Below are 26,232 nucleotides of genomic sequence, written 5' to 3'. Positions count from 1 at the left end.
TGTGGAATAATCTTATTCAAAGCTAAAAAAACCGTTAAAAATTCATCATTTTCAAATACTTTTATACAAAAATTATCAATTCAAAAAGGTTTTATTTCTGAAGTCATTTATTAGAGTATGGTTTGAAAAACAACTTTGTCGACAAAAATGGGCAAAAACTCAAAAAATCATTTTGTGCTATTTTGACCAGGTTTTGGTAGTAGTTGCGCCACTGTGCGATGGTAGAAAAACAGTTTTCTATCTTTAGCCTAAACAAGTCTACATCCATTCGGGTTCTCGAGAAAATTCTCATGAGCTCACGACAAAAACAAGCTTTGTACATTTGGTCCATATAGAATTTCACAGCCAATAAATCATCATAAAATGGTCTCAAAAACCCATAAATACACCAAAATGTGGTTTTATATGGGGTCTACCGGGCCGTGGTGATAGTGCTTTTATGGGTAGAAGCTATTTCAAACACCAATGTCAAACACAATGAGCACGGTGATAATGTGGGCTTTTCGTTTTTACGGGATAACAAAACAAACACCATTGAAGAACAGAGTAAACAGCAAAGGTGCAAGATTGCTTCCTTGAAGCACTTCCGAAAATTAAGTGCAGGTATATGACACATGTGTCAAAATCTCACGGGATGGGAACGGTTTCGGAAGCATGATTCAAATCATTTGGTGAAATTAGGAAAGGTTTGATGTTCAATGTGTTGTGAGAAATGCATACCTTCCGGAAATAGTCGATCGCACTTTATCGCCACCTGCACCGGAAACGAGCAAATCAATACGAACCAAAACCATGAAGGAACGCTACTACAAAATTGTCGCAACCAGGCCCGTAGGGTGAGGTTGGCCGGGTTGGCCCCCGCCAAGGGCGCTAACCATTGGGGGGGCGCTGACATCTTGATATACTTTGTAAAATAAGTCGGATGTCATAAAATAAGTCAGAATAAGTGCCATTTCCAGGTGAACACTAAATTGTTGTTGGAAAGCCGAACTGAATAAGAAAGCGAATGTAAACAACAAAGGGGCGCAAAACTGATACTCAACCAAAGGCACCAGATGACAGCGTTACCGCCCTGTCAGTCCCATTCAAATTAATTCACAATCAATGGTTTTGTTCTCAAATGTTAAAATGATAAAAGAGTTAATGACGAATGTGCTTGAGTTGCACGACATGAACATTTCAACTGAAAAGACTTCTAATTAAAAAAAAATATTTAAAAAAAAGTATATAAGTTATTGAACACTTTACCGCTCGTTTTCACGGAAGGTGAGTGCGGACTGTCCAAGATGCAGTTCGGATTCCGCAAAAAAGCATCAATAGTGGATGCAATTCGGACAGTGCTCGAGAATGCCGAGAAGGCATCTAAACAGAAGGGAAGAGGAGATCGATACTGCGCTGTGGTCACAATAGTTGCGAAGAATTCATTTAAAAGCACCTGCTGAGAAGCCATCGCTGCAGCACTGCACAGAATGAGGCATACTATCTATGCCAGATCTTGGAGAGCTACTTCCAGATCAGAGTGCTGCTATACTCTGCGGCCGTCCAGGAAAGTGAAAATCGTGTGTTTCGCGGAAGATGTGCCACTAACGGTGATGGGTGAGACACTTGAAGAAGTGGAGGTGTTGGTGACGGAGACAATAGACGCGATCGAGAACGGGATGAACGGGGTCAAGCTGCAAATAGCTTACCAGAAGACGAAGGTGCAACTGCAAAGCGGTTCAGCGGATGTAGATCGACGTCGGAGGGCACGTGATTGCATCAAAGCGTGCATTGAAACAATTGGAAGTGATAATCGACGACTGGTTGAGCTTCAACAACCACGGCGACTACGTCTGCGAAAGGACGACGAACGCAATAGGGAGAATCATGCCAAACCCTGCAATTCTGGTTTTATAGCACACTACAAGTGCATTCTAAGTTTTAAGAACGGCTTCAAGAGTGTCATAAAACATTAATTGTTGCTACTGAACGTCGGCGGCCCAAGAAGCAACACGAGACGTCTACTATCTACTGTTTCGTCATCAATACTCCGATATGGTGTTACTACCTGGGGTGCTGCGCTGAAAAACCAAGCGGAACCGAGAAAAGCTGAACCGGACAATCTGACTGATGGTCGTACGAGTCGCGAGTGCCTACAGAACAACATCGTTGGAAGCAGTATGCGTTATCGCCGGGAAGATCGCCATCAGCTCTGGCTGAGGACATGGAATGCTACCAGCGGAGAAATGCACGTAATGACAACGCGAGAAAGGCAGGTGGACCCACCGACTCATACCAAATGTGTCGGCTTGGGTGCATAGGAAGCAGGGAGAGGTGAACTTCCATTTGACGCAGTTTTTGTCCGGGCACTTGCATCGGTTTGGACATGCTTCGTCACCCCTTTGCCTAGAGTGTGCGAAAGTGCAAAAGACACCGGAACACGTGGTCTTCGAATGCCCTTGGTTCGAAAGAGTTTGTAGGGGTATGGGTGGTGTGACAGTAGACAATATCGTCGAAAAGATGAGCCACGATAAGCAGACCTGGAACGCTGTCAACAGAACGGGTACGAGTGTACTCTCCGAGCTGCAGAGGAAGTGGCGAAGATACAATCAAAGTAACGCCATTGGTTAGAAAGTCGCTGTGAAGCCTCAAATCGGGTTTCGATAGATATTCCACCGCGGGGGAACTCTCCGACTGTGTAGACTGGGTGTGGACCTAGTCTACACCGTCGAAGAGTCGAATCCACCAGGGACCAGTTGACGTAGCGCCGGTTTGGGTCGTCGGGGCACCAGTGAACCGGACATCAGGCTTCACCGGATTCGCCGGACCGACCGCGACACCCTAGCTCGTGAATAGGATAGATCCACCGCAGGGGATTAGTCGGAGTAGACCGTGTCGAATAGCAATGGCTACGCTCCACCCGGAATCACTGGATGGACTTCAGCACCTAGGTCTACCGCCGGCGACTAGATCGAGTAGATCGGGACGAAGCGGGAAGCCAAATGTTGGGGACCAGACCGAGTAGTTCGAAGGAAGCGATACTTCGGAAGGCATCTTATGACGCCTCACGAGGTATGGCCCGGTTGGGTCGACACATGTGGACAAACAAACAGCTCGCTTTCAACTACATTGGACTCGGGCAATTTGTAACATGTAGAGCAAACAAGGGCAGCCGAGAAAGATAACCTGAATAGTGGTCGCAGTGGCAAAGTTTCCGCTAACAAAAAAATACCGAGTAGTTCGGGAAGAAGTAACGGTGGGAGCTGAAAGGCTCATCGGGGAAGTGGAGCGAAATGGAGCGTGAGGGGAACCAAAGGGTTCAAAGGAGTTGCGGTGCTAAATGGCATCAAACAGGGTTCAAGAAGTTGTGGTGCTTAAACCAAAGATGAATCGGTATCGGGAGAACTTCCTTCGCCGGGGAACTTTTTGTCGGCGTAAGCTGGATCAGGCGCCGGGGACTAGACAGAATAGACCGCGACGAGACACCACCAGTCGCGGGTCGTCGGGACACAAGCGAACCGGACGCTCTGCTGCACCGGAATCGCTAAAATGACCTCGACACCTGGTTGGTTGACTCGGTTTCGGGAGAACTTCTCTCGCCGGGGAATGCTCTGTCAGAGTAGGCAATGTTCATCGTCGGGAGCTAGACCGAGTAGTTCGCGAACAAGTCGGGAGCTCAACGAGTAAGTGGTGCTGAATAGTACGAGAAGGAAGTTGCGGTGCTGAATGGCACAAGAGAGCAAAAGGGCTCAGTAAATTAGACAATCTGAAGTTGCCGCCATGGTCTGTGTGGTTGGAGGTGAGCTGGTGGTGTGTTGAGGAGTGGTACTGTAACCCTACTGAAGAAACTAACTACTTAGTAGTTGAAAGAGAGTGAATGCTATGCGCAACCCTTTTCACAGTAATGCCGTAAGATAGTGCCGGGGAGGAATCAGGTTCTGGCCAAGAGAAGTGTTTTTAGCGGGTCGGGTGATGGCAAGCTTAAACCCGGTCTCTAAGTTTATGGAAGTTTTTTAATGGTCTTTAAAAAACGCATGCAGACATTTGCTGATCTTGATGAACTGAGTCGAAAGGATATGACACTTGGCCCTCCGGGTCGGGATTGCGTAAGAGATTTTCAGGGTGATTGCATAACTTTTCTATACACTCAAAACCTTGATTTATAGCAAAGATTTCAGCACTAAAATTCAAATCGATCATTTTCAACAAACATTTTTCATTTTTAAGGTGGTATGGAAAGAAGAAGTAACAACCTTTCCAACGGTGTGCTTTGTTATGTTATTTTATTAACCATTATTTTGCGATTTATGAAAAATATGGTAATTGCTCTTTCCAGAGCACTCAACAACATTCGCTATCACTTCATTTACACATCTCATCTCTCTTTTTTTCAAATACACAGCTCACCTGAGTTCGATTCCCAATCCCCGCACATAGAGCTTTCGATTTTTCTAACTCGAACCAATAGGCAAAATTCTCTACAATATGAACAACAAAAAAAAAACAACCACTACGGTCTGTGTGTGGATGAACGAAGCCGCTAGAAACTAGACGTAGAAAAATAAAAAACCAAGTACACACCAATCATACAACCAGTGAAAACGGGAACGAAAAGAACAAACCAATATCCGCTGGGCATCCCGAACCGGATGTCGGATGTGACCCGACTAAACCGCACACCCCCCGGTCACACCTAGGCTCTACTGTTCGCAACCGATCAGCGCATAGAAGACAAATCGCACAACGGTAGCGCTGCTAGAGGGGAAGCTCATTAGAAAGAAGTTGAAACATTATTACAGAAATCATTCGATTATTGCACCACAACCGCTGGCTCGTCCCAGCGAATGAAGATCTACTCAATTGACCAATGTGGAAGTGGAACATTTTTCGGAGCAACGATTGGGACGAGAGCGAATCGTGAGAGAAGGAAAAAAAACATTCACTGAAAACCTCATCATTATTATCATTAAAACATGAAATAGGGAAAAAAGGAAAGTCCATAGTCATAGGAAATTATTGTATAATGAACGTTTGCACCGGAAGCCGACTAATAAAGCGCTTGAGATATTTTTTTCGAATTGCGTTTTTCGTTCCTCTCGCCAATAGGGGGGGGGGGGGGGGGCTCAATCGGTTATTGAATTATTCGATTCTTCTGCTGGAAGTTTGCGGAGTTAGAAGAAACAGAAAGTCCGTTTGACCAAAATTGTCACTGAGCAGCCGGGTAACTGTTATCCAATCAGATCAGTAGCATTTCGAAAATTCATGGAAATGCTTGCATGTCTTGTCACTGTGACTATTCGCTTTGAATTTTTCATGGCGGGCAGAATTTAACACCGGTTACGAGCTCCACTTCTAGTCGGTATTTCAGCTTATTTGCCGAACCTCGCGATCCGAACTGCACAAAGAACAGTGGAAAATTTTGCAAAAATAAAAATATTAATAATTCACGCTCAATTTTATCTCAGCATAATATCTTTTGTCATTAAAAATCCATAAGACAGCGAGAGCAATTTCCAGCCTGAACAGTGCCGAGCTTGTTCCCGAACGGGGCTATAGCAACGTATGGGGGTACGTGGTGTCCTGTCCTAGAACGGTCGATTTAGAAGAGAGAAAGAGCGCGACTGTGTTTTTCCGTCCACCCGCGGCCGACTGAAAGGCCACAACCACTCGAGGTGTGTGATACCGGGCAGATTGAGAGCCGAACCCGGGACCGTGGAGCAAGCGAAGAAGCGAGCGAGAAAAACGGTCCGCAAAACAACCATAAACAATGTAGGAAAAATAAATCATTCATACAGTCACACTGGGTGTTTGGTGGGTGCCCTTTTGCTCCCCGTCCCGCATCTCAGCGGCAGCGGTGAAAGCCGTTAGCGCCTGCCAAACCTCTCGCATCTCCGTCGCGTCATCTATGTACTATGTCGTAGCTACTTCTCCAAGGAACAGCCGAAGAACAACGTATAAGCGCAAAAGCGCATGCCGTGGAAAAAAATGTAAAAAATAAATTAAATTTTTAATATTTAATGTCGCCAAACTGCTTGGAAATAAAGCCTGGGAGAGCAAGAGCTGGGTGTGGAAAAGCGAATATGCATCACAGGGCGAGTAGAATTCGCCTTAAATATGTATGGCTGTTGATGGAAAAGGATACAGATTATGCGAATTGACAAGAAGGATAGTGGTATAATTTTGTGCATGTTAAGAAATGAGGACGCATACGAAACAACGTACCGAAAATGCATATTCGTGTCTGTGACCATGTTTGTGATATCGTGAAGGTCACGAGCGTTTGCACGTTTGGAATTAGAGAGATTGTAAGTGTATATGAGAGAATAGTCAATTGATTGTGTTGATGAGCGTTAGTATGAATCTAAGATATAGTAAAAAAGGAAAAATAACATGAATAAAGATAGAAAGATGCAGGCGTATAAATTAACCGATATTATTTTTGATATGCATTAGTTGTGAAAAAGGGAACTAATAGAAGTATAACAAAATCAGACTAATGAAGTAGAAGAAACAAATGTAACATGTGATCAAATTTCATGAACTCGTCTAAATACCTGCAAGTGATATTAATTTACTATTAACGACAATTCCACTCTATTAGTATTTTGTCATACTGTGCTCACCGGGAATGGATGACGCACGTGCGTCAGTAAATTAATGATACCTTAATTTATTCAATCCGATCTTCCCAAATAAATCGAATCGAGTGTTCGAATTGAACACCGGAACCAAGCCCAAGCAACACTTGCAACACGTAATGGCCGCGATGTGTTGCATAACCATAAACTTTTGCTGGTGCGCTTTTTAGTTGCTAAATCAGTTGAATAATGCTTTATGTACGCTTCCTTTCAACGAATTTTGTTGTAGAAACTTCTAGTCAACAAGCGGTATTGCTTGGGAGTGACCAACGAATCCTAGGAAGGAAAAAATTTTAAGCGAGACAATACATTACCCGCTATTCTATCATATACGCCAGTTCTGCCTCCAATCGTTGACACAGCTGTCTGTATCTGTCTGTATCTGTACGCGTGCGAATACATACACAGATAAACATACGACTAGCACACAACAATTGTGCACTAGTACTAAAAACTTCAATTGTTATAACACTGACACTAATAGTTTTCTACTTTTACACTTCTTGAATGGTTGATCGATAGTTTGGGCTGGTGCTAAGTTTGATAAACACACAAAGAATAATAAGAAATGTCCATAAGCCTGCTCGGTCTCCTCGATGCACCACTATAGAGACGTAATGCAATAACCATCTAGCAATTGTCAGAGAGTTTTTTGCCAAATTGATGCATTAAACATGACGATGTTTGCAACACCGTCAAACCCATCAACCCAGGGGAGGGCGCAGCGACTTGGGTAGTCGTTATTCTTTAAATATAATACTGAATTTCCCCAGTTTATTGATATTCCGGTTTATAAGTCCTTCTTAGCAGACCTGGCAACCAGAATGGGCAACAGAGGGTTTCTGTTTGCTAGTTTATGTGAGATATACAACTTAAAAATCACACTTTACCGAGCTCAACTCTTTGTAAACCCTAGATTAGATACAATCTTCAAACCCCGAAAGTTTCGTAAAATTTGAAACTACTGCTTTCTATCAATCGTCGCATTGCTCGACCCTGTTATTTGCGCCAAAACATTCAGCAAAATTTTCGTTACCACGCTAGAGGTGCAAATTAACCCAATCCATTGCTAGCCGGCAGTTACTCGACATCCCGTACAGACACTCCCGTCCGTTCGTAAATGATAGCCGGGACCACCGACTACCACCCAATCGCCAATTAACCAACCATCGACCAATCAACCTAGCAAACATTGTCCGTTTATTGATAGCGGGCGGGTGCAAACATGCCTGGCACCTACCGCCGCCGCGTATGTACGCACGCACGTACGTGGATGTCACGCTGAATTTCACAGAGTCCAATTTCCGGTGCCCGTGAGTGACGCTGCTGTCCGAAAGTCATCGGACATGTGTTCTCTCCTGTCTGCCATTGGTTCGGTTAGTTCGCCTCTCCAGGGTGGCAATTCGCGGAAAAAGTGCATCGGTCCCAAATATGTTGTGATGCATATATGCATTGATGCATTGATGCAAAAAGCAGTGCAGTAATGGTAGCAGCAATAACAGCAACAACAACAACAACAACAGCAACGTGACGGCAGTGGTGACAGCCGTGTGGTGTTAAATTGAGTGTTTTGATTTTAAATTAACTGGTGCTAGTAGGCCTCGTGGGAAATTTCCCGCCTAGAGAGGGAGAGAGAGAGTGCATCAATTGAGATGTTTGCCGCCGGGAACGGTTTATTTTTGCTTTGGTAAAGGCGGATAATTTATGCGTTGGTGTTTCAACTCGAGCGTTAAATTGTCGCTGGACTTCATTAGCTTGAGAACACAGGTAGGTTTCGTAAAATTGGTTGTTCGCTTTGAAAAATTCATATTATATGGACAATTTATTATTCCAGTACCAAGTAAAAGATTCAATGTTGAGAGTTGTACTGGAGTTGTAAGGCTAGGGTCTCGCAAGGGCTCCCCTTTAGAATCACTCACTAGAATTGTAGACGAGACTGGAAATGTCGCTAAAACACTGGTTAAGGCCAATTGCAGCTGGCCGTGATTCTGAATGTGATATTCATTGTACGGTTCAGATATGGGCTGGTGCATGGACTTCACGATCGCGTGTATCATCGCCAAAGGATTGAGCGTTTGTACGATAACGTGTTCGATCGCGTGGGCGTATGTCCATTTGGTTCGGTGAATCTGATACTAAATTTTCGGTTCAAAAATGTGTTTGGAGATGTTGTGTAGAATTGAATGATCTTTCAAATAAAAATATAAAAGTATGGAGTATTCAAGGACCCTCGCAGTGAAAATCAAGAAAAACCATTTAATGCGTATTTTGTTCGTACAAAACTCAATATTTTTCAAGGTTAATAATTTTTTCTTGAAACTACTCTTAAATACCTTTCATTTGACCTATAACCCATGAAAATCGGTTCAGTGGTTCAAAAGCCATGAATTTTTAAAAAAATCAATTTTTGAAAAATAACGATTTTTTGAACCCGCCTAACGTGGAAAGGAACACCCCAATGACGAAATAAAAATATATGTACCTAATATTTTTCGGTAAGGAACGATTCTGCCAAATATTGCAGAATTCTGAGAGATCGTATAACTTTTTTTTCATGGAATTGTTGTATAAGTATATATTGTGTACATATCGTCATACTTTTTCAGCGGCTTCTAATTAATTGCCTTTTTGGTTCGATTTCTTCCACTGTGCAATGCTGTGGAATAGCGCCTGAAAACACGGCCCACAGCAAAAGTCAATCCACGTCGACCTGCGCCGGTTACGCCAGCGTGCACAGGCGAGTGGTCCATCGTTAGTTTTGGAAGGTGCTGAGTATGAAAAAGACACAAAACACGAAAAAGGCCCATAAGCCCTCTCGGTCTCCTCGATGCACAACCTACGAGGCTTAATGCATCTTAAAGGAAATTTCTGTCAGCAGTTATTCAAAACTGATGCACGAAACAACGGGACAACAGACGGGACAACAGACGGGAAAACAAACGGGACAACAGATGGGACAACAAACGGGACAATAGACTAGACAAGAGACGGGACAGCAAACGGGACAACAGACGGGACTACCGACTGCACAACAGACGGGACAACAGAGGGGACAGTAGACGCGACAACATACGGGACAACAGACGGGACCACAGACGGGATAACAGACGGGACGACAGACGGCACAACAGACGGGACAACAGACGGGACAATAGACTGGACAACACACGGGACAACAGACGGGACCACAGACGGGACGACAGACGCCACAGCAGACGGGACAATAGACGGGACAACAGATGGGACAGTAGACGAGACAACATACGGGACAATAGATGGGACCACAGACGGGATAACAGACGAAACGACAGACGGGACAACAGACGGGACAGATGCGACAAAGTTTCACAAAATTCAAATTCACAAAATTTAAAAACTCACAAAATTGATCAAATTTTACAAAATTCACGAAATATTACAGAATTTCCAAAATCCACATTTGACGAAATTTGCAAAATTTCGCGAACTTCCCGAAATTTTACAAAATTTACCAAATTTCACAAAACTCGCAAGATTTAACGAAATTTACAAAAAAAATCTAAATTCACAAAATTTCAGAAAATTAATTTTTTTTCGAAATTTTGATTTAAAAACTCACAAAATTGATCAGATTTTACGAAATTCACGAAATATTACAGAATTTCCAGAATCACAAAATTTGACGAAATTCGCAAAATTTCGCGAACTTCCCGAAATTTTACAAAATTCACAAAATTTTACAAAATTTACAAAAATCGTACAATTTTTCGATTTTTTTTCAAATTTCACGAAACTCGCAAGATTTAACGAAATTTACAAAAAATTTCCAAATTCACAAAATTTCAGAAAAAATTTTTTTTCGAAATTTTTGTATTTAACAAAAATCACAAAATTTATAAAATTTTGCAATATTTGAGGTCTTGTAAAATTTTATAAATTTTTGAATTGTAAATTTTGTGAATTTCGAAATTTTACAAAATTTTACAAAATCTACACAGTTTTACAAAATCTTAAAACTCGCAAGTTCACGAAATTCATAAAATTTTGCAAAACACACAAAATCCAGTTTTTCAAAATTTAACAAAATTTGCAAAATTTCACAAAATTCGTAAATATTTGTAAAATTCGCAAAACTTTGAAAAATTCACATTTCACAAAATTAAAAAAAAACTCAAAATTTACACGACTTTACGGAATTTATAAAAATCTTAATATTTGAATAAATTAGCAAAATTTCGCGAAATTTACCAAATTTTTGCGAAGGTCCCAAATTTGAAAAAGTTTACCAATATCAAAGAAATTTACCGAAATTCCATCACTACTCACAAAATTTGGCGAAATTCACAGTTTTCGGTATTTTACAAAATCTTACAAAATTTCTCAGAATTTCATAAGAATCACAAAATTCAAAAAATTTCATAAATTTCTCAAGATTTCGCATAATTTCCAAAATTTACGGAATTCACAAAAATCACAATATTTGAAGAGATTAGCAAAATTTCGCGGAATCCCCGAAATTCTACAAACTTTACCAAATGCTGCAAAATTTATAACTATTAAATTTTCCAAAATTTACGAAAATCACAAAATTTCACAAAACTCGCAATATTTAAAGAAATTCGCAAACATCACAAAAATTCACGAAATTCACCAAAATTCACAAAATTTAACAAAGCTCACAAAATTGCAGGAAATTTCTGAATTTTTATGAAATTTCGTATATAACAAAATATCATGAAATTATCCAAATTCTACAAAATTGATAAAATTTCCAAGATTCACATGATTCCACGAAATTCCCAAAAATTAGTGAAAGTATATTACATAAAATTTTGTGAAATTTCGCGCAAAGCTTTCCAAAATTTTGCAAAATTCGGAACATTGCACAAAATCTCGTGGAATTCATATAAGTCCGAGGGATTCACATCAATCACAACATTCCACGAAATCAACATAATTTTGCAAAGTTCACCAAATTCTACAAATTTTACTAAATTTCACGGATTGCACAAATTTTCAATAAATTCTCAAAACTAAAACAAAAATTACCAAATTTTAGAAAATTTGCAAAAAATACAAAATTTTACGAAATTTGCAACATTTTACGAATTTACAAAATTTTACGAACTTTACAAAATTTTACGAAATTTGTCATTTACCAAATTTCACGAAATTCACTGAAATTTATAATATTTACAAAATTTTCTAAATTGCACAAAGTTTGATAAAATTTTCATAAATTTATAGAATTCACAAAACAAAATTTAACAAAATTCACAAAACTTCAAAAGTGTATAAATATTGCGAAATTTCGCAAAATTTACACAATTTTACGAATTTAATTTTACGAAATTCACAACATTTAAAAAAATTGCTAAATTTTACGAAATTTACAAAAGTCGCAATTTTTTTTAGATTCACAAAAACTCTCGAAATTTATGAAATTTTTCGTAATACACAGCTTAATAAAATCACAAAATTTCACAAAATTAACAAAATTTTTAAAATTCGCAAAATTTCCGAAAATTCGCTACATTTCACAATATTTACCATGTTTCACAAAATATCAAAAAAGTAAAAATAAAAAAAAAATTAGATTCACAAAAACTCTCGAAATTCATGAAATTTCACATAATACACAGCTTAAAAAAATCACAAAATTTCTCAAAATTTTAAAAAAGTTGCGCAATTTCCGAAAATTCACTACATTTCACAATATTTCACAAAATATCAAAAAATTAGCTAAATTTCACAAAATTTATAAAACAAAACAAAAATTACAAAATTTTGCGAAATTCTTAAAATTTGACGAAATTTACCATATTTTTACGAAGGTCACATAAAATAAAATGAATACGAAATTTACAAGAAATTTATAATTTTACAAAATTCACAAAATTTAAAAAAATTCCACGAATGGCACAAAATTTCACGAAAACGAACGAAATTTCCTAAAATTCATAATACGTGACAGACATGACAGAGAAGAAACAGAGATTAAAAAGAAACGAAGCAAATACAGAATCGCGACAAGACAGACGAACCAGGCCCGTGCATAAGGGGAGGGTTTTGGGGGTTCAAACCCTTCCGATGAGGGTTTCGAAATCTTTTTAAAACATTATTTGTCAAATCCTAGGGAATTTTCTGCGCACGGGCCTGAGACAAACCATAGACAAAACAAGGACAGGACAAACACAGTACATATAAAAAACAATGACAAGATAGTGCTTAGACTATAAGTAGACTGCAACAAGACAGTGACAAGACGTCTTGTCGTCGTCAAGACAAGACAGTGACAAAACAGTGACCAGACAATGGCAAGGCAAACAAGACAGAGACAAAGCTCCTTAAACGGCGAATAGACAGAGACAAAACATGGACAAAGCAGAAATAAGACAAAGACAAAATAACTGAAAAAAGTATCAAGGTAGGGAAAGAAAAAATAGAAACAAGAGAGAAACAAGACAAAGACAAAACTACGACAATGCCGAGAGAAGAACGGGACAGATCTAAGACAAAAAAGTAACAAGACAGAAACAAGATAATGACAAAAAAGATACAAGAGAGAGATGGAGAGAGAGAACGAGAGAGAGAGAGAGAGAGAGAGAGAGAGAGAGAGAGATAGAGAAGATAAATACTAGACAGACAAAAAACTTCTTAATTCGAAACAATTTAATTGTTAATTGTTACAATTTCAAACTGATTTCCAATATTGAGTGATCAATTTTGTCACCTGCGAAGGCCACATCATTAGTGCTCTTGGCCTACACAGGTGTCCGCCGGTTGGCAACAATAATCGTTTGCTGATGCGATTGATCCGATCGAATCGGTGCATGATGAAACCGAAGATGTTCCTTGTTTCTGAAATCAGCTCGGCGATGTAATGTTATGCACTCAGCATACAATTCCAACGCCCTTTTCTTTTTCTAGAGAATACTCAAACCCGCGGTTCGTCACCTATTGCTAACTGAACTTGATCGTTTTGGCCGTGTTTTCATTACACAGCGCAACCGTTGTCGTCGTTGAAGTCGGTCATCCATTACAGCCAATCCGGCAAGTTTGGTCACACGCTTCTGATTGTTTGATGACCGAAACTCGCCGCCCAGCCGCTTCGAAAATGTTAATTGAACATCGACGATGGCGAAAGGAGCAACAATGTCAGCGCAAGCAATTATTTGGAAAGTTGCCAAATGCTCGATTTGCGTTCAATTGGCGTTGATTTTTGTTTTTTTTTTGGTGGGAGCAGAGCCAACGAAAAGAACCGATGCATGAAAATGTTCTTCGGCGACGATCCTCTTATATAAAAAGTAACCCACTCGATGGAAACCGTATCAGTTAAGTTTATACCGAACGAATCGACTCATTTCACTCGATCTTCAAGCCAAGCTGCAAAAATGAAACTTGTGAGTGTGTGTTCATGGTGAAGCGACGATGTCCACCTCGTTCTAAAGTGTTCTCGTTCTTGTTGTGTTTCAGTTCATCGCATTGTGTGCCCTGCTGGCCGTCGCCGTTGCCTACGACTATCACCAGGCGGCGAATAGTTACATTCCGATTCTGCACAGTGAATCCTATCACGGGCATGACGGAAGCTTCAGGCATGGATACGAAACGGCAAACGGAATTTCGGTCCAGGAACAGGGTTACGTGAAGAACGCCGGAGCGGGCAAGGATCACGAATCGAATGTCGTCCAGGGATCGTACTCGTACGTGAACCCACACGGTGAGCAGGTTTCCGTGAGTTACACCGCCGACGAGAATGGTTTCCGTGCTCACGGATCGCACATCCCGACGCCACCACCAATACCGAAGGCTCTGGTGGAAGCTTACGCTAAAGCTGGTGCCTCTCTGCTGGGAGGACACGGGGATGTGGTGTACAGTAAACCTCTGCCGTTAGCCTACAGTCACTATGGGTAGATTGTGATCTGCTTCTCGGGATATGTTCCACTTGTGTCGGAAGATAGTTTTAGTGTTCTAAAGTAAAAGACTGCCCCAAACTCCGTACGTTCTCAATGTGATATCACTTCGTCGGGCTCAATGGCTCGTTCGAACAGATTCGAATTGTTTTATAGATTTTTGTGGAAATATACTGTCAACTATTAACGAATATTAGTGGTAGAAAAAAATGGGGCAGCTGGATGACATTTCCTTTAATAGTGTTCAACTTCGAAACGTCCATGCTTCATGTGAAAAATGCTCGGATATAGACGGTTTGTTTCAAAGTGCAGTGTGCTTTTCCCCCGGTCTCGAAAACAAGTAGACGAACAACGTTTAATTGCAAGAAAATATTTGCACAACTGATTACGATGTCGCGACGTCGCGACGCTTCTGACGAATCTTTCGATTTTTCCCCAGGAAAACCAAACCTCTCGGACAGTCAACCTGTGTCTGAATCGGGGAGGGGAACAGTGATAGTGAGATGTATGTAAACGGTTTTGTCGTCTGTTTTTTGTTGCATCAGCTCTCGTCCTGTACGCGTTTATGTGTCCGGTTGGTGACTGACTGCAAGGAACAAACGCACCCGTTTCACAACCGAGTGGTAATGACTTATCCGCGGTGCATTTCCCCTACGCGAATTGTCCATGAAGCTTCGAACTATAGCATGAAACCTGAAAGAGTGGCTGCAAACGCGGTTCGGTGGACTGGCGGATGGTTTTCCGCATCGCTGCCGTTGATGATGGTAGATCGTTCCTGTCTGCCTCTCGGTAGAACACTTTGTTTGTTTATAAATATTAAATCTTCTTGTGCTCTTCGTCCCTCGGATGATTCTACCTCGTATTCATCGTAATCTATAATGTATGATTTTATTTCTGTTTTGCTCAACGATAAACTACATTCCTGCTGCCTTCGCAGGAGCGAGGTTGCATGTTGGTGTATGTGAATTGTACGTTTCATTTTCCTATGTGCTTTGAAATCCTAAAGTCGGGATAGTGTGCATGACAAATGCTACAAATGAAGAATTAATCGCTCAAAGATCTTTTGCTTTAGGAAAAAATGTACTTGCATCAGCCACAGGTCAAGAGCAGTACTATACACCATCAAACGAAAACATATTGAGCTAGCATCAAAATGGCATACGCACATCAACTACTAAATGACAACCGTGTACACAAACAAATGGTAAGATATTTTTAGTTTGCTTGCTGATAGTTAAATAGAAACTCTTCTTTCATATTTATTTTTCGTCTGCTTCTATCCGCACTATGTTCCTATTACCGATGCCAGAGAGGCGACTTTATCATCTGGATCCCAGATAGCGTCCCTTCAAATACTTACACACAGGAACCATCGGCTTTACTTCCCTTCCGAAGTAAGACGTGATCAGAGAGATTTTTCATCTTAAAAAATCTCAACGATCTTGGCTGGGATTGAACCCATATTCACTGCGGTGAGAATTGATGACGCTTGCCACTCAACCACCGACGCCGTTAAAAATGCAAGCTTGTTGGGCAGTATCGACTTTTGCAAGCAAGTAGACCGGTTTACAAATACATTTTCAAAAATATTTTGTATTCTTCTTAGAATACATGAATGTCGCCTCCGGAAACTTTGCGGGGTCATCAATATTGAAGTTATTTTAAAAGCTTTTTGTAGTATTTGTAATTATTGTTGCGCAGACTCTTAGCACTTCTATTCTATGTATATCTATTCATTTTGCACTGAGAAACAAGGTCACTCAGGGGTACTGAGCAACATTGCACTGAAGGGCCATATAAATGAAGCGGTGTTAACAGATGTAGTTTTACATTAGATGAAAGCGATTGTACAAAGTTGAAACTGGCCAACTTTTATCGTAGCATCCTTTATCATCCAACTTCTGAAACTCGTTTCCCTTTACAATAAAACTAAAAAAGCACCAGAAATAAACAATGCGTTATAAACTACGACAAAACCAACTTTTTTTTTGAGTTTTGCTTCGGAGTAGAGTTGGAAGTGTATGTGTCAAATATTCGTTTAACTACTTCATTTGACAATGTTTTACATTTAGCTTGACATCACACCATGACAATCGACGAAAAACAAATAGCAATTTGTAATTACAGTTAACTCCTCCTATCTCGATATTCCTCTCTATTTCGTAAGTCCCTTCAGATTGCCCGCGAAAAATCCTCCATATATCGATAATTTCTCTATCTCGATATCCCCCTATCTCGATTTACCTAGCCTAGAAGTTTGCCTGCGATATTCTTTCTCTATGCACGGAAAAAACCGTTCATAAATTCACGAAAACAGATGTTAACCAAAGAATTTACGAAAACCGTGACCAAGTTCCTGAAATTATGAATAATAAATCTCGTATTCACGAAACTATTTGCGTTAAAAAAAACTAATTCGCGTCAAACATATTCATGGCGTTACATTCAAATGCTTGGTAGGGTAACTGTGATTGCTCCCTGGACATGTTTACTTTTTGTTGTGATCCTTGTTCACAATTTGGGAATACACAGACGACAGTTAAACGATGTTCATGATTGCAGAAGCTTATTCGCGATTTTTGTGATTTCTCATCAAGTTATTGTGATATTTTATTCATGAGTTTGCTCGGATTTTTCTGTCAGAGTAGCGTGATTTATGTTCATGGTTGCAGGATCTTAGTCACGATTTTCGTAATTTCTTTTTCGTGGTATTTTAGTCATGTGTAGAGTGATTCATGCTCATGATTTCAAGATACTATTCACTATTTTGTGTGAGCAATGTGTTTTATATTCATGATTTCAGGATCTTTGTCACGATTTTCGTTACTTTTATTCACGTTATATTGATATTTTAGTCACGAGTAGAGTGATTTATGTTCGTGATATCAGGATCTTTGTCATGAATTTTGATATTTTTGACACGAATAGTATAATTTATGTTCTTGATTTTAGGATCTTAGTAATGGTTCGGCACGTGGAGTGATGTGACTGATCATCATGACATCAATAGTTTTATTATGATATTCGTAATTTCTCTTCGGCTTATCGCGATCTGTCATTTTTTGGTTATAATCGGTTGTTGTACTCGGAGTATCGCGACAATATAAACAGGAACATAACTGTGTGACTAATAAGCGGGATCTTGTTACATGAATTATATCATGAATACGATTTGTGGCTCTACAATGTATTTTTGGTGCTCAGCGCATTTTTGTTTTTCTGTCGAGACATCACACTGAACCTAATAAAATGAATAGCGATGTTCTAGGTCATTATAGTTTACTTATATCACCTGCTCGTGCCTCTAGCTGGTCGCTAGCAGCTGGACATATATTCATGGAATAGTGCATGGAACAAACATGATTCTACCAATACAGCCATATTCGATTATCTGTAGTCTCGATTATCCGTAGACTCGATTATTCGTAGAAAATGACTCGATTATCCGTAGTCCGATCATCCGAAGAAATTGTTTCGATTATCCGCACATTATTTTCTCTTAAACTACATTACACATCTATAATTTATTATTTGATACCAACTACAGTTTCTGAAATAATAAATATTTTCTAAAAAATAATGAAAACTTTGTAGAAATACAGAAATTTAACTTTGAGCATATAATTTTGAATTAGATGCGATGGCTTTCATATTTTCGTTCACCAATCAATTATAACTGATACTAAGTACAGTTTCTGGAAGACCAGAATTTGATGTTCACAAAATATATTCACAAAAAATAGGTAGAGATGCAGAAATTACACATTTTTAACAAAAATTTTTTTTTCATTATCCCAATATTTGAATACAAAAATGAATAGAAATTGATATCAGGTACAGTTCCTGGAAGTACAAAATTTTGAACTCTCGTAAAAATTACAATAATTTGGGAAAATTAAGAAATTTTATTTAATCAACATTTTTTTCAATTCAATGCAGTGCGTTGCGTTGCGTTGCGTAAGCAACGTCTTCGTAGATTGCAGACTGATGACTCTCATTTCCAGTCAGACTACTTGAGGATCATTGTTTGGGAATAACAATTGATCCAGTCCAAGCGACAATTTCGCCTGAGAGCCACCATTGCGGGCCACGACCATCTTTACCGTAACTTGGGATGAGAAAGGAAGTGTTGATGTGGTACTTACTTAACGGAAGGCCCCGACTCAGTGACACTCCTGCAAGTACAACGGATTGGGAGTGGGTGGATTGTTAGTCAGGATTCGCTTCAAGCTAGCGATGCGACTGAGAACATACTTTCGTGTTTGAATAGTTTATTGACTGTAGGATACGTAAATGTTCTAGGCGTTTAAACTCTGGGTAATCGTTTATCGAGATTGCTTCATCAAAAACAACTTGAACTCCGGACAGCCGGCTGTCGGGAGTGTTGTCGACAATGTAAAATGGGCCGTAAACAATGAGTTTAAAAGTGGTATTGTGAAGCATTCATAAATTATGTCACGCAAAGATTACCCAATACTAACTAACTCTCTGTCATATTACAACGTTATTTCACCCCTTGGTCTAATACGAATCAAATGATTTTATTTTTTCCCTCATTTTGTAGTAGCACATTAATGCCGCTAATCGCAAAAGTGTTATGTTCTATGGAATGTCCTATATACATGGCGCAATCGTGCGTAAAACGGCCGATTGTGTCAAAGCACATGTCGTGCTCGCCTCCCATTTATGTCACAATTAGTCATACCTCTTCCTCTTAATATGGTCCTTATTGGTGTAATCACAAGCATATTGAGATCCCGTAACTTGAAATTTTCCACCTCGTTCGAGTAAACGAGACGCGAAACAGAAAAAATATAAATGCTGCGTTCCTAAACGATATTAACATCATGCACGAATCAAACACCCCCCGTTTCCAAATAGTACGTACTTATTCTTAGCTCAGTATAATTGACTGATGAGTTAATGGGCTAAAAGTAAACCATTAAATAGGACCATAAAATATTTGTTTTTTTTTGTGTTGAAAGGATTACCGCAAATTGGTAATTGGATTTGAATTGATCTTGCGAATTGTCAATTCTCCACCCTTATACATAATTCAAAAGTCATTCACTCGGACAAGACCATGCGCATTTCCCACACGCAATAAAGACCCAGTGTATTCGTTTCCTAGTTGGTAAAATAAACACTATACAAACAAATCAATTAGTTTGCTTAGTCTAAAGAAATGTCAACTCGAATGGCATCAACCGGCGGATACATGTTCCCTTACAATGCCATCAAATGAAAGTACATTTAAAATTACATGCGACAAAATATGTACAATTCAGCATATAACGAAATGAAGATTGCTTAATTATTTGCATTTCAAAAAAGATCGGAAAAAATAGTTGCATAACCAAGGTGGTTCATTTTCAAAGATAGCACTGCTGATGAATCACTTTATAAAAATTGGTGATAAGGGATGCGGACGAAAGTAGCTGACCACCGCCTTAATCAACAAATATTTCAATTCAATGCAGTGTGCTATAAAATTGTATGTACCTATTCGATGGGCTACAAGCTATAATTTCCTGTAGACGTCAGCTATAATTACTGGACGAACAAAATTTTAAAATCTGTGATTTTCTCTGTAATTTTTAGAATGAATACAAGGACCGATTTTGGCAGCTCCATTATGAATATTTCTGTTACATATTGATTTGGACTATTTAAAGCATGATACAAAACGCTACTTAACTCTTCCGAGTCGATCTATTATCGGATTGGGTTTAAAAAAATCGAAGCTTTTTAATTACTTTAAGAACAGGCTAGTTTAAGACGTTTTGAATTCTTAACACACTTTAGCAAAAGGTTTTCGCTTTAATTCCATCATGTAACATAAGGGAACTAAATCAGACGACTTTTCCTTAAATTTGGATGGAAAAGACGGCTAAGCTAAGCAAATCTGTTGTAGAAAAATTCGGAGGCGGTCAAATACGGAGACTAATAGAATACGAAGTAGATTCACTGAACAGCCGATAAGACCAAAGTTGGTTCTTCGTTGGACCAATGTTGGGTGAAGCCCAGCAGACCGTTCAGCAGGCATCCATTATTGGACCCGTGTTGTTTGGTTTTGAAACATTTTTTTGGACTTCTCAGTGGAATTTAGCGTGTTGCTTCTCTTAGAGGGTGGATTCCCGAAGTTTTGTTGTTGTATACAAACCAGTAGTGCGTAATCTTAAATTCAGTTGTTATTTCTGTTTGAATTTACCGAAACCAGAATTAAGTTGACTGAAGTTTTACGCAAAGAACTAAGTTTTATGCATCTCGATTATTAGATCAAAATATGTTACAGTAGGATTCCGTTTTTGGCAACAATTTTATTTTTTTCAGTTGCCAAAACCGGAACCGTGCCAAAAATGGAACCTTATTTTTAAAGTTTGGGTTTTCAATTTACGACTTCAAAAATGATTCAAGGATTTTTAATCATGTGTGAAATGGAATGAGATGGAAAAAAAATAAGAAAACTTAATTTTAATTATGTTTTTATCAAATTCAGTCGCACAGTGATCACCTTCCATACAAAAGTCGGACAAAACCTCAAAAGGGGTCCGAATTTGATGATAACTTCACATTGGGGTAATTTTACGTCGCTGAATTCATATTCGTTATTTTTTACCTCAAAATTTTGGCACCTATGGTGGTTTGAAAATTCAACATTTACATATATAAAGTGCACTATATCTAAAAATTAATTTAAGAAAAATTGGTTTAGTGAATTTTTAGCAGAAACACATTTTTTCAATTGTTTTTTTTTTTTTTATTCATTTCGTTTATTTGATAGGCACAAATGCGTTAGCTTGGCGGTGCCAAATGCTTTTGTTTTTACATTTTGGATATCTTAAAACTAGGAGGTTACAATGTTGAAATATTTTTTTACAAAGGAAAAGAAAGTTTACAGCTATCTTAAGACTAGAAATAAGATTCAATATACAAAAGAGGGCCAAAAGATTTTTTTATGAAAAAATTAAAAACAAGGGATTCACTTTGATATACAAGAGGGGGAGTAATAGTATTTTACGAAATATTTTACGGTTATCTTAAAACTAACAATATAGTTTAGTACACAAAAGGGGGAACAAATATTTATGAGAAATTTCACAGAAATCTTAAAACTAGGGATTCAATTCTATTTACAAGATGGAGGACAAGAGTTTCAATAAAGAGTAAAAATTATAGCTATCTTAAAACTAGGAATACAGAATACTAATTTGAATTTTTTAACTAAAACTTATGCTTGGTCAAGATATTCAAAGGGTGGCTTATTTCCGCATCAGTGTAGCAGCAGTTGTATCAAGGACAGGGGAGAGACAGGGAAAGAAGAGCAAAACTTGCAACTTTCGCTCGAACAGCGGGGGGGGGGGGGGGATCAGCGTATCAAATTTGCGCCTCAGTATAGTAAGTCGTCGAGTACCGGATTGGCGGATGGTATTCTTCGGACCCGCAGGGAATCTTTCAAAAGTCATCGGACCTCGAGTCGCTCTCGCTTCAGTTTCCTTCTATGCAGGCGTAGTGGTAAGGGCGATGGCGGTTACATAGTGGCACTCTGGAGCTGATCGGTTCCACAAGGCAGGAGGAAACTCTAAAAACGAGAAATAAAAGAGAGGGGCTAAATTGGGATATTTATCGTTTTTATGAAGGTATAAATAAGGGACATATAGGGGAAATCACGAGTTGCCAGCATATCTCGGACTGGTACATTGGGTGGTCTACCACGGGCCCGAAGGGATTCCTTTAACTGAGACCTGGCGTCACAATACCCGGCGCACACCCAGACAACGTGTTCGATGTCGTGATAGCCCTCGTCACAAGCGCACAGACTACTCTCCGCAAGCCCAATACGCCGCAAATGCGCATCCATGGTGTAGTGATTGGACATAAGTCGGGACATTACACGAATAAAATCCCGACCCACATCCATCCCCCTGAACCAAGGCTTCGTTGATACCTTTGGGATAATCGAATGTAGCCATCGTCCAAGTTCCCCATTGCTCCACGAGGTTTGCCAACTGTTGAGCGTCCTCTGACGACAAGTACTAAAAAATTCGTTGAAGCAGATTGGTCTTTCGTATATGTCACCATTTAATGCGCCCACCTTTGCTAATGAGTCGGCCTTTTCATTGCCCGGGATAGAACAATGAGAGGGGACCCAAACAAAGGTAATCTGATAAGATTTTTCAGATAACGTACACAAGGACTCCTGTATCTTCCCCAGAAAATACGGTAATTGCTTTTTAGGCTTCACCGCACGAAGAGCTTCGATAGAGCTGAGGCTGTCCGAAACGATGAAGTAGTGATCTGTGGGCAGAGTGTCGATGATCCCAAGGGTGTACTGAATTGCAGCTAACTCTGCGACGTAAACTGAAGCGGGATCATTGAGCTTGAATGAAGCGGTGATAGTATTGTTGAAGATACCGAAGCCAGTGGACCCATCGAGATTTGATCCGTCAGTGTAAAACATTTTGTCGCAGTCGACTTCTCGGAATTTATTATAAAATATATTGGGGATCACCTGCGGGCGTATATGGTCCGGGATTCCACGAATCTCTTCCTTCATGGATGTGTCGAAGAATACAGTAGAATCAGAAGTATCTAGGAAACGGACACGGTTGGGATTGTACGAAGAAGGATTGATGCTCTGTGCCATGTAGTCGAAGTACAAGGACATAAAACGGGTTTGAGAATTAAGCTCGACGAGACTCTCGAAATTTTGAATTACCAACGGGTTCAGAATGTCGCATCGGATGAGCAATCGATATGAGAGTTCCCAAAATCGATTTTTAGCGGAAGAACGCCCGCCAGCACTTCGAGACTCATCGTATGGGTTGAGTGCATGCAACCCAAGGCAATGCGCAAGCAACGATACTGGATTCTCTCCAGTTTGATGAAGTGTATGTTAGCAGCGGAGCGGTAACAGAAACACCCGTACTCCATCACCGACAATATCGTTGTTTGGTACAACCTGATCAGGTCTCCTGGGTGAGCACCCCACCATGTTCCAGTTATTGTTCGGAGAAAATTGATCCTTTGTTGGCATTTCTGTTTCAGATACCTAATGTGACATCCCCAGGTACCTTTAGAGTCGAACCAGACCCCGAGATATTTAAATGTGAAAACCTGGTTGATCGTTGCACCCATTAATAAAAGCTGGAGTTGCGCCGGCTCACGCTTCCTAGAAAAAACAACCAACTCAGTTTTCTCCGTGGAGAACTCAATACCCAGCTGAAGAGCCCAAGCAGACCAATTGTCCAAGGTATTTTGTAATGGTCCTTGCAAGTCGGCAGCTTTGGGCCCTGTAACAGAGACCACCCCGTCGTCTGCAAGTTGCCTTAGCGTGCATGAATTGGCAAGACAATCGTCAATGTCATTCACGTAAAAATTGTAGAGCAGGGGACTTAGACATGAGCCCTGGGGAAGACCCATGTAGCTAAATCGCGATGTTGTTAAATCGCCATGCGAAAAATGCATGTGCTTTTCAGACAACAGGTTTAGCAAAAAGTTATTTAAAATTGGTGAAAGACCATGCTGGTGCAGCTTCTCTGACAGAATGTTGATAGAAACTGAGTCAAAAGCCCCCTTAATATCCAAGAAGACTGATGCCATCTGCTCTTTGTGAGCATAGGCCATTTGGATTTCTGTAGAAAGCAACGCAAGGCAATCGTTCGTCCCTTTGCCTTTGCGGAAGCCAAATTGTGTATCTGACAGTAAGCCATTTGCTTCAACCCAATTGTCGAGGCGAAACATGATCATTTTCTCGAACAACTTCCGAATACAGGATAGCATTGCAATCGGCCGATACGAGTTGTGGTCGGAGGCTGGTTTTCCTGGTTTTTGGATGGCGATGACCTTCACTTGCCTCCATTCATAAGGGACAATGTTACCCTCAAGAAACTTGTTAAATAAATTAAACAGGCGCCTTTTTGCAGTGTCAGGCAGATTCTTCAGCAAGTTGAATTTGATTCTGTCTAACCCTGGGGCGTTATTGTTGCACGATAAGAGAGCAAGTGAGAACTCCACCATCGAAAACGGTGTTTCGTTCGCGGTATCGTGAGAAGACGCGGCGCGGTACGTTTTCTGTACCGGGACAGAGTCCGGACAGATCTTCTTGGCGAAAGCGAATATCCAACGGTTTGAATATTCCACGTTCTCGTTGGTACTATTATGATTACGCATACGTCGAGCCGTACCCCAAAGAGTGCTCATCGCTGTTTCTCTCGTTAACCCGTCGACGAACCGGCGCCAATAACTGCGTTTTTTGGCTTTCATTAGACTCTTCATTCGCCTTTCTAACGACACGTACTGTTGATAGCTAGCGGGTAACCCGTCTTCCCGGAAGGCCTTATATGCAGTGGACTTTTCCGCGTACAGCTCTGAGCACTCTTTATCCCACCACAGGGTGGGAGACCGTCCATGGGTATTCGCGCTGGGTACTGGTTTAGTCTGAGCTTGATTCGCACTGTCGAGAATCAAGCCAGCCAAAAACCTGTACTCTTCCTCCGGAGGAAGTTCTTGAGTGGATTCGATTTTAACGGATATCGCGGTCGCGTAACTCTTCCAATCAATGTTCCGTGTGAGGTCATACGATACATTGATTGTTTCCGATGGTCTTGAACCGTTAGCAATTGAAATCACGATAGGCAAATGGTCGCTACCGTGGGGATCAGGGATCACCTTCCACATGCAATCTAACTGTAGCGAAGTCGAGCATAGAGATAAATCCAACGCGCTTGCGCGTGCTGGTGGTGTAGGAATCCGCGTCATTTCTCCCGTGTTTAAGATGGTCATGTTGAAATTATCGCAAAGATCTTGGATTAATGTTGATCTATTATCATCATGAAGACAGCCCCATACCGTACCGTGCGAGTTAAAGTCTCCCAGAACTAGCCGCGGTGCCGGTAAGGATTCCGTGATATTACAAAGCGTTCGGTGCCCTACCGAGGCTCTAGGAGGAATGTAGATGGAAGCAATGCAAAGGTCTTTACCTTTGATTAAAACTTGACAAGCGACAATTTCAATGCCTGGTGTCGAAGGGAGGTTAATTCGGTTGAAAGAATAGCACTTTTTGATCCCCAAAAGTACTCCTCCATAGGGGTTTTCTCGATCCAGACGAATTATATTAAAGTCGTGGAAGTTGAGATTTATATCGGAAGTTAACCAAGTTTCACATAATGCGAAAGCATCACATTTTAAACTATTTAGTAAAAATTTAAAGGAATCGATTTTCGGGAGGATACTTCTGCTGTTCCACTGTAGAACAGTGATCGAATCGGTGACCTCGTTCGATGACTTAGCCATCGAAGGATACGATCGCTGCAAGGAGGGGCCATTTAGTAGTCAACTGCTTCAAAAATGTTTGCACTATAGGGAGAAAACGTATCAGAAGGCTTTTAAGAGGATCAGTAACATTGAAAGCTGTGAAAATTAAGTCCACTATGTCAGAAAATTTCATTAGTCCGCTACTGGACTGAGTATCTGTTTGAAAAAAGGGGACACTTGGGGTTTTGGATGTCCCTGGAAGTGGTGGGTACTCCTTGTTAGAATTAATATTTCCAAGTCCTGGAGCAAATTGCTTCGGCTTTTGTGCATCACTTCCGTTGGATTTATTGGTTGTAGATAGCGCACTCTGAGTGGACGACACCTTGGCACCCTTACGAGGCAATGTAGGGGAGGCTGGATTTCTCCTCTTCCTGGATTCCCCTGGGTTAACCAAAGATGTTCCCTCT

The 26,232-nt window shown here is 40.2% G+C and overlaps 2 protein-coding genes across 2 annotated transcripts in view; one reads left to right on the top strand and one right to left on the bottom strand.

Annotated features, from left to right (window-relative positions):
• Positions 1–26,232, bottom strand: part of LOC131690457 (protein bric-a-brac 1-like) — a 575,339-nt gene that overhangs the window by 274,101 nt on the left and 275,006 nt on the right. The window lies entirely within an intron of this gene.
• Positions 13,942–14,694, top strand: LOC131690458 (endocuticle structural glycoprotein SgAbd-2-like). The gene is made up of 2 exons (XM_058976242.1): positions 13,942–13,999; positions 14,073–14,694. The coding sequence occupies exons 1-2, from the start codon at positions 13,991–13,993 to the stop codon at positions 14,508–14,510; spliced, it is 447 nt and encodes a 148-aa protein (XP_058832225.1). The 5' UTR covers positions 13,942–13,990; the 3' UTR covers positions 14,511–14,694.

This window comes from Topomyia yanbarensis, chromosome 3 (assembly GCF_030247195.1).
Source record: "Topomyia yanbarensis strain Yona2022 chromosome 3, ASM3024719v1, whole genome shotgun sequence".
NCBI classification, from domain to species: Eukaryota; Metazoa; Arthropoda; class Insecta; order Diptera; family Culicidae; genus Topomyia; species Topomyia yanbarensis.
Note: the sequence above shows the minus strand (reverse complement) of the source record. Positions and strands in the feature narration are given on the sequence as shown.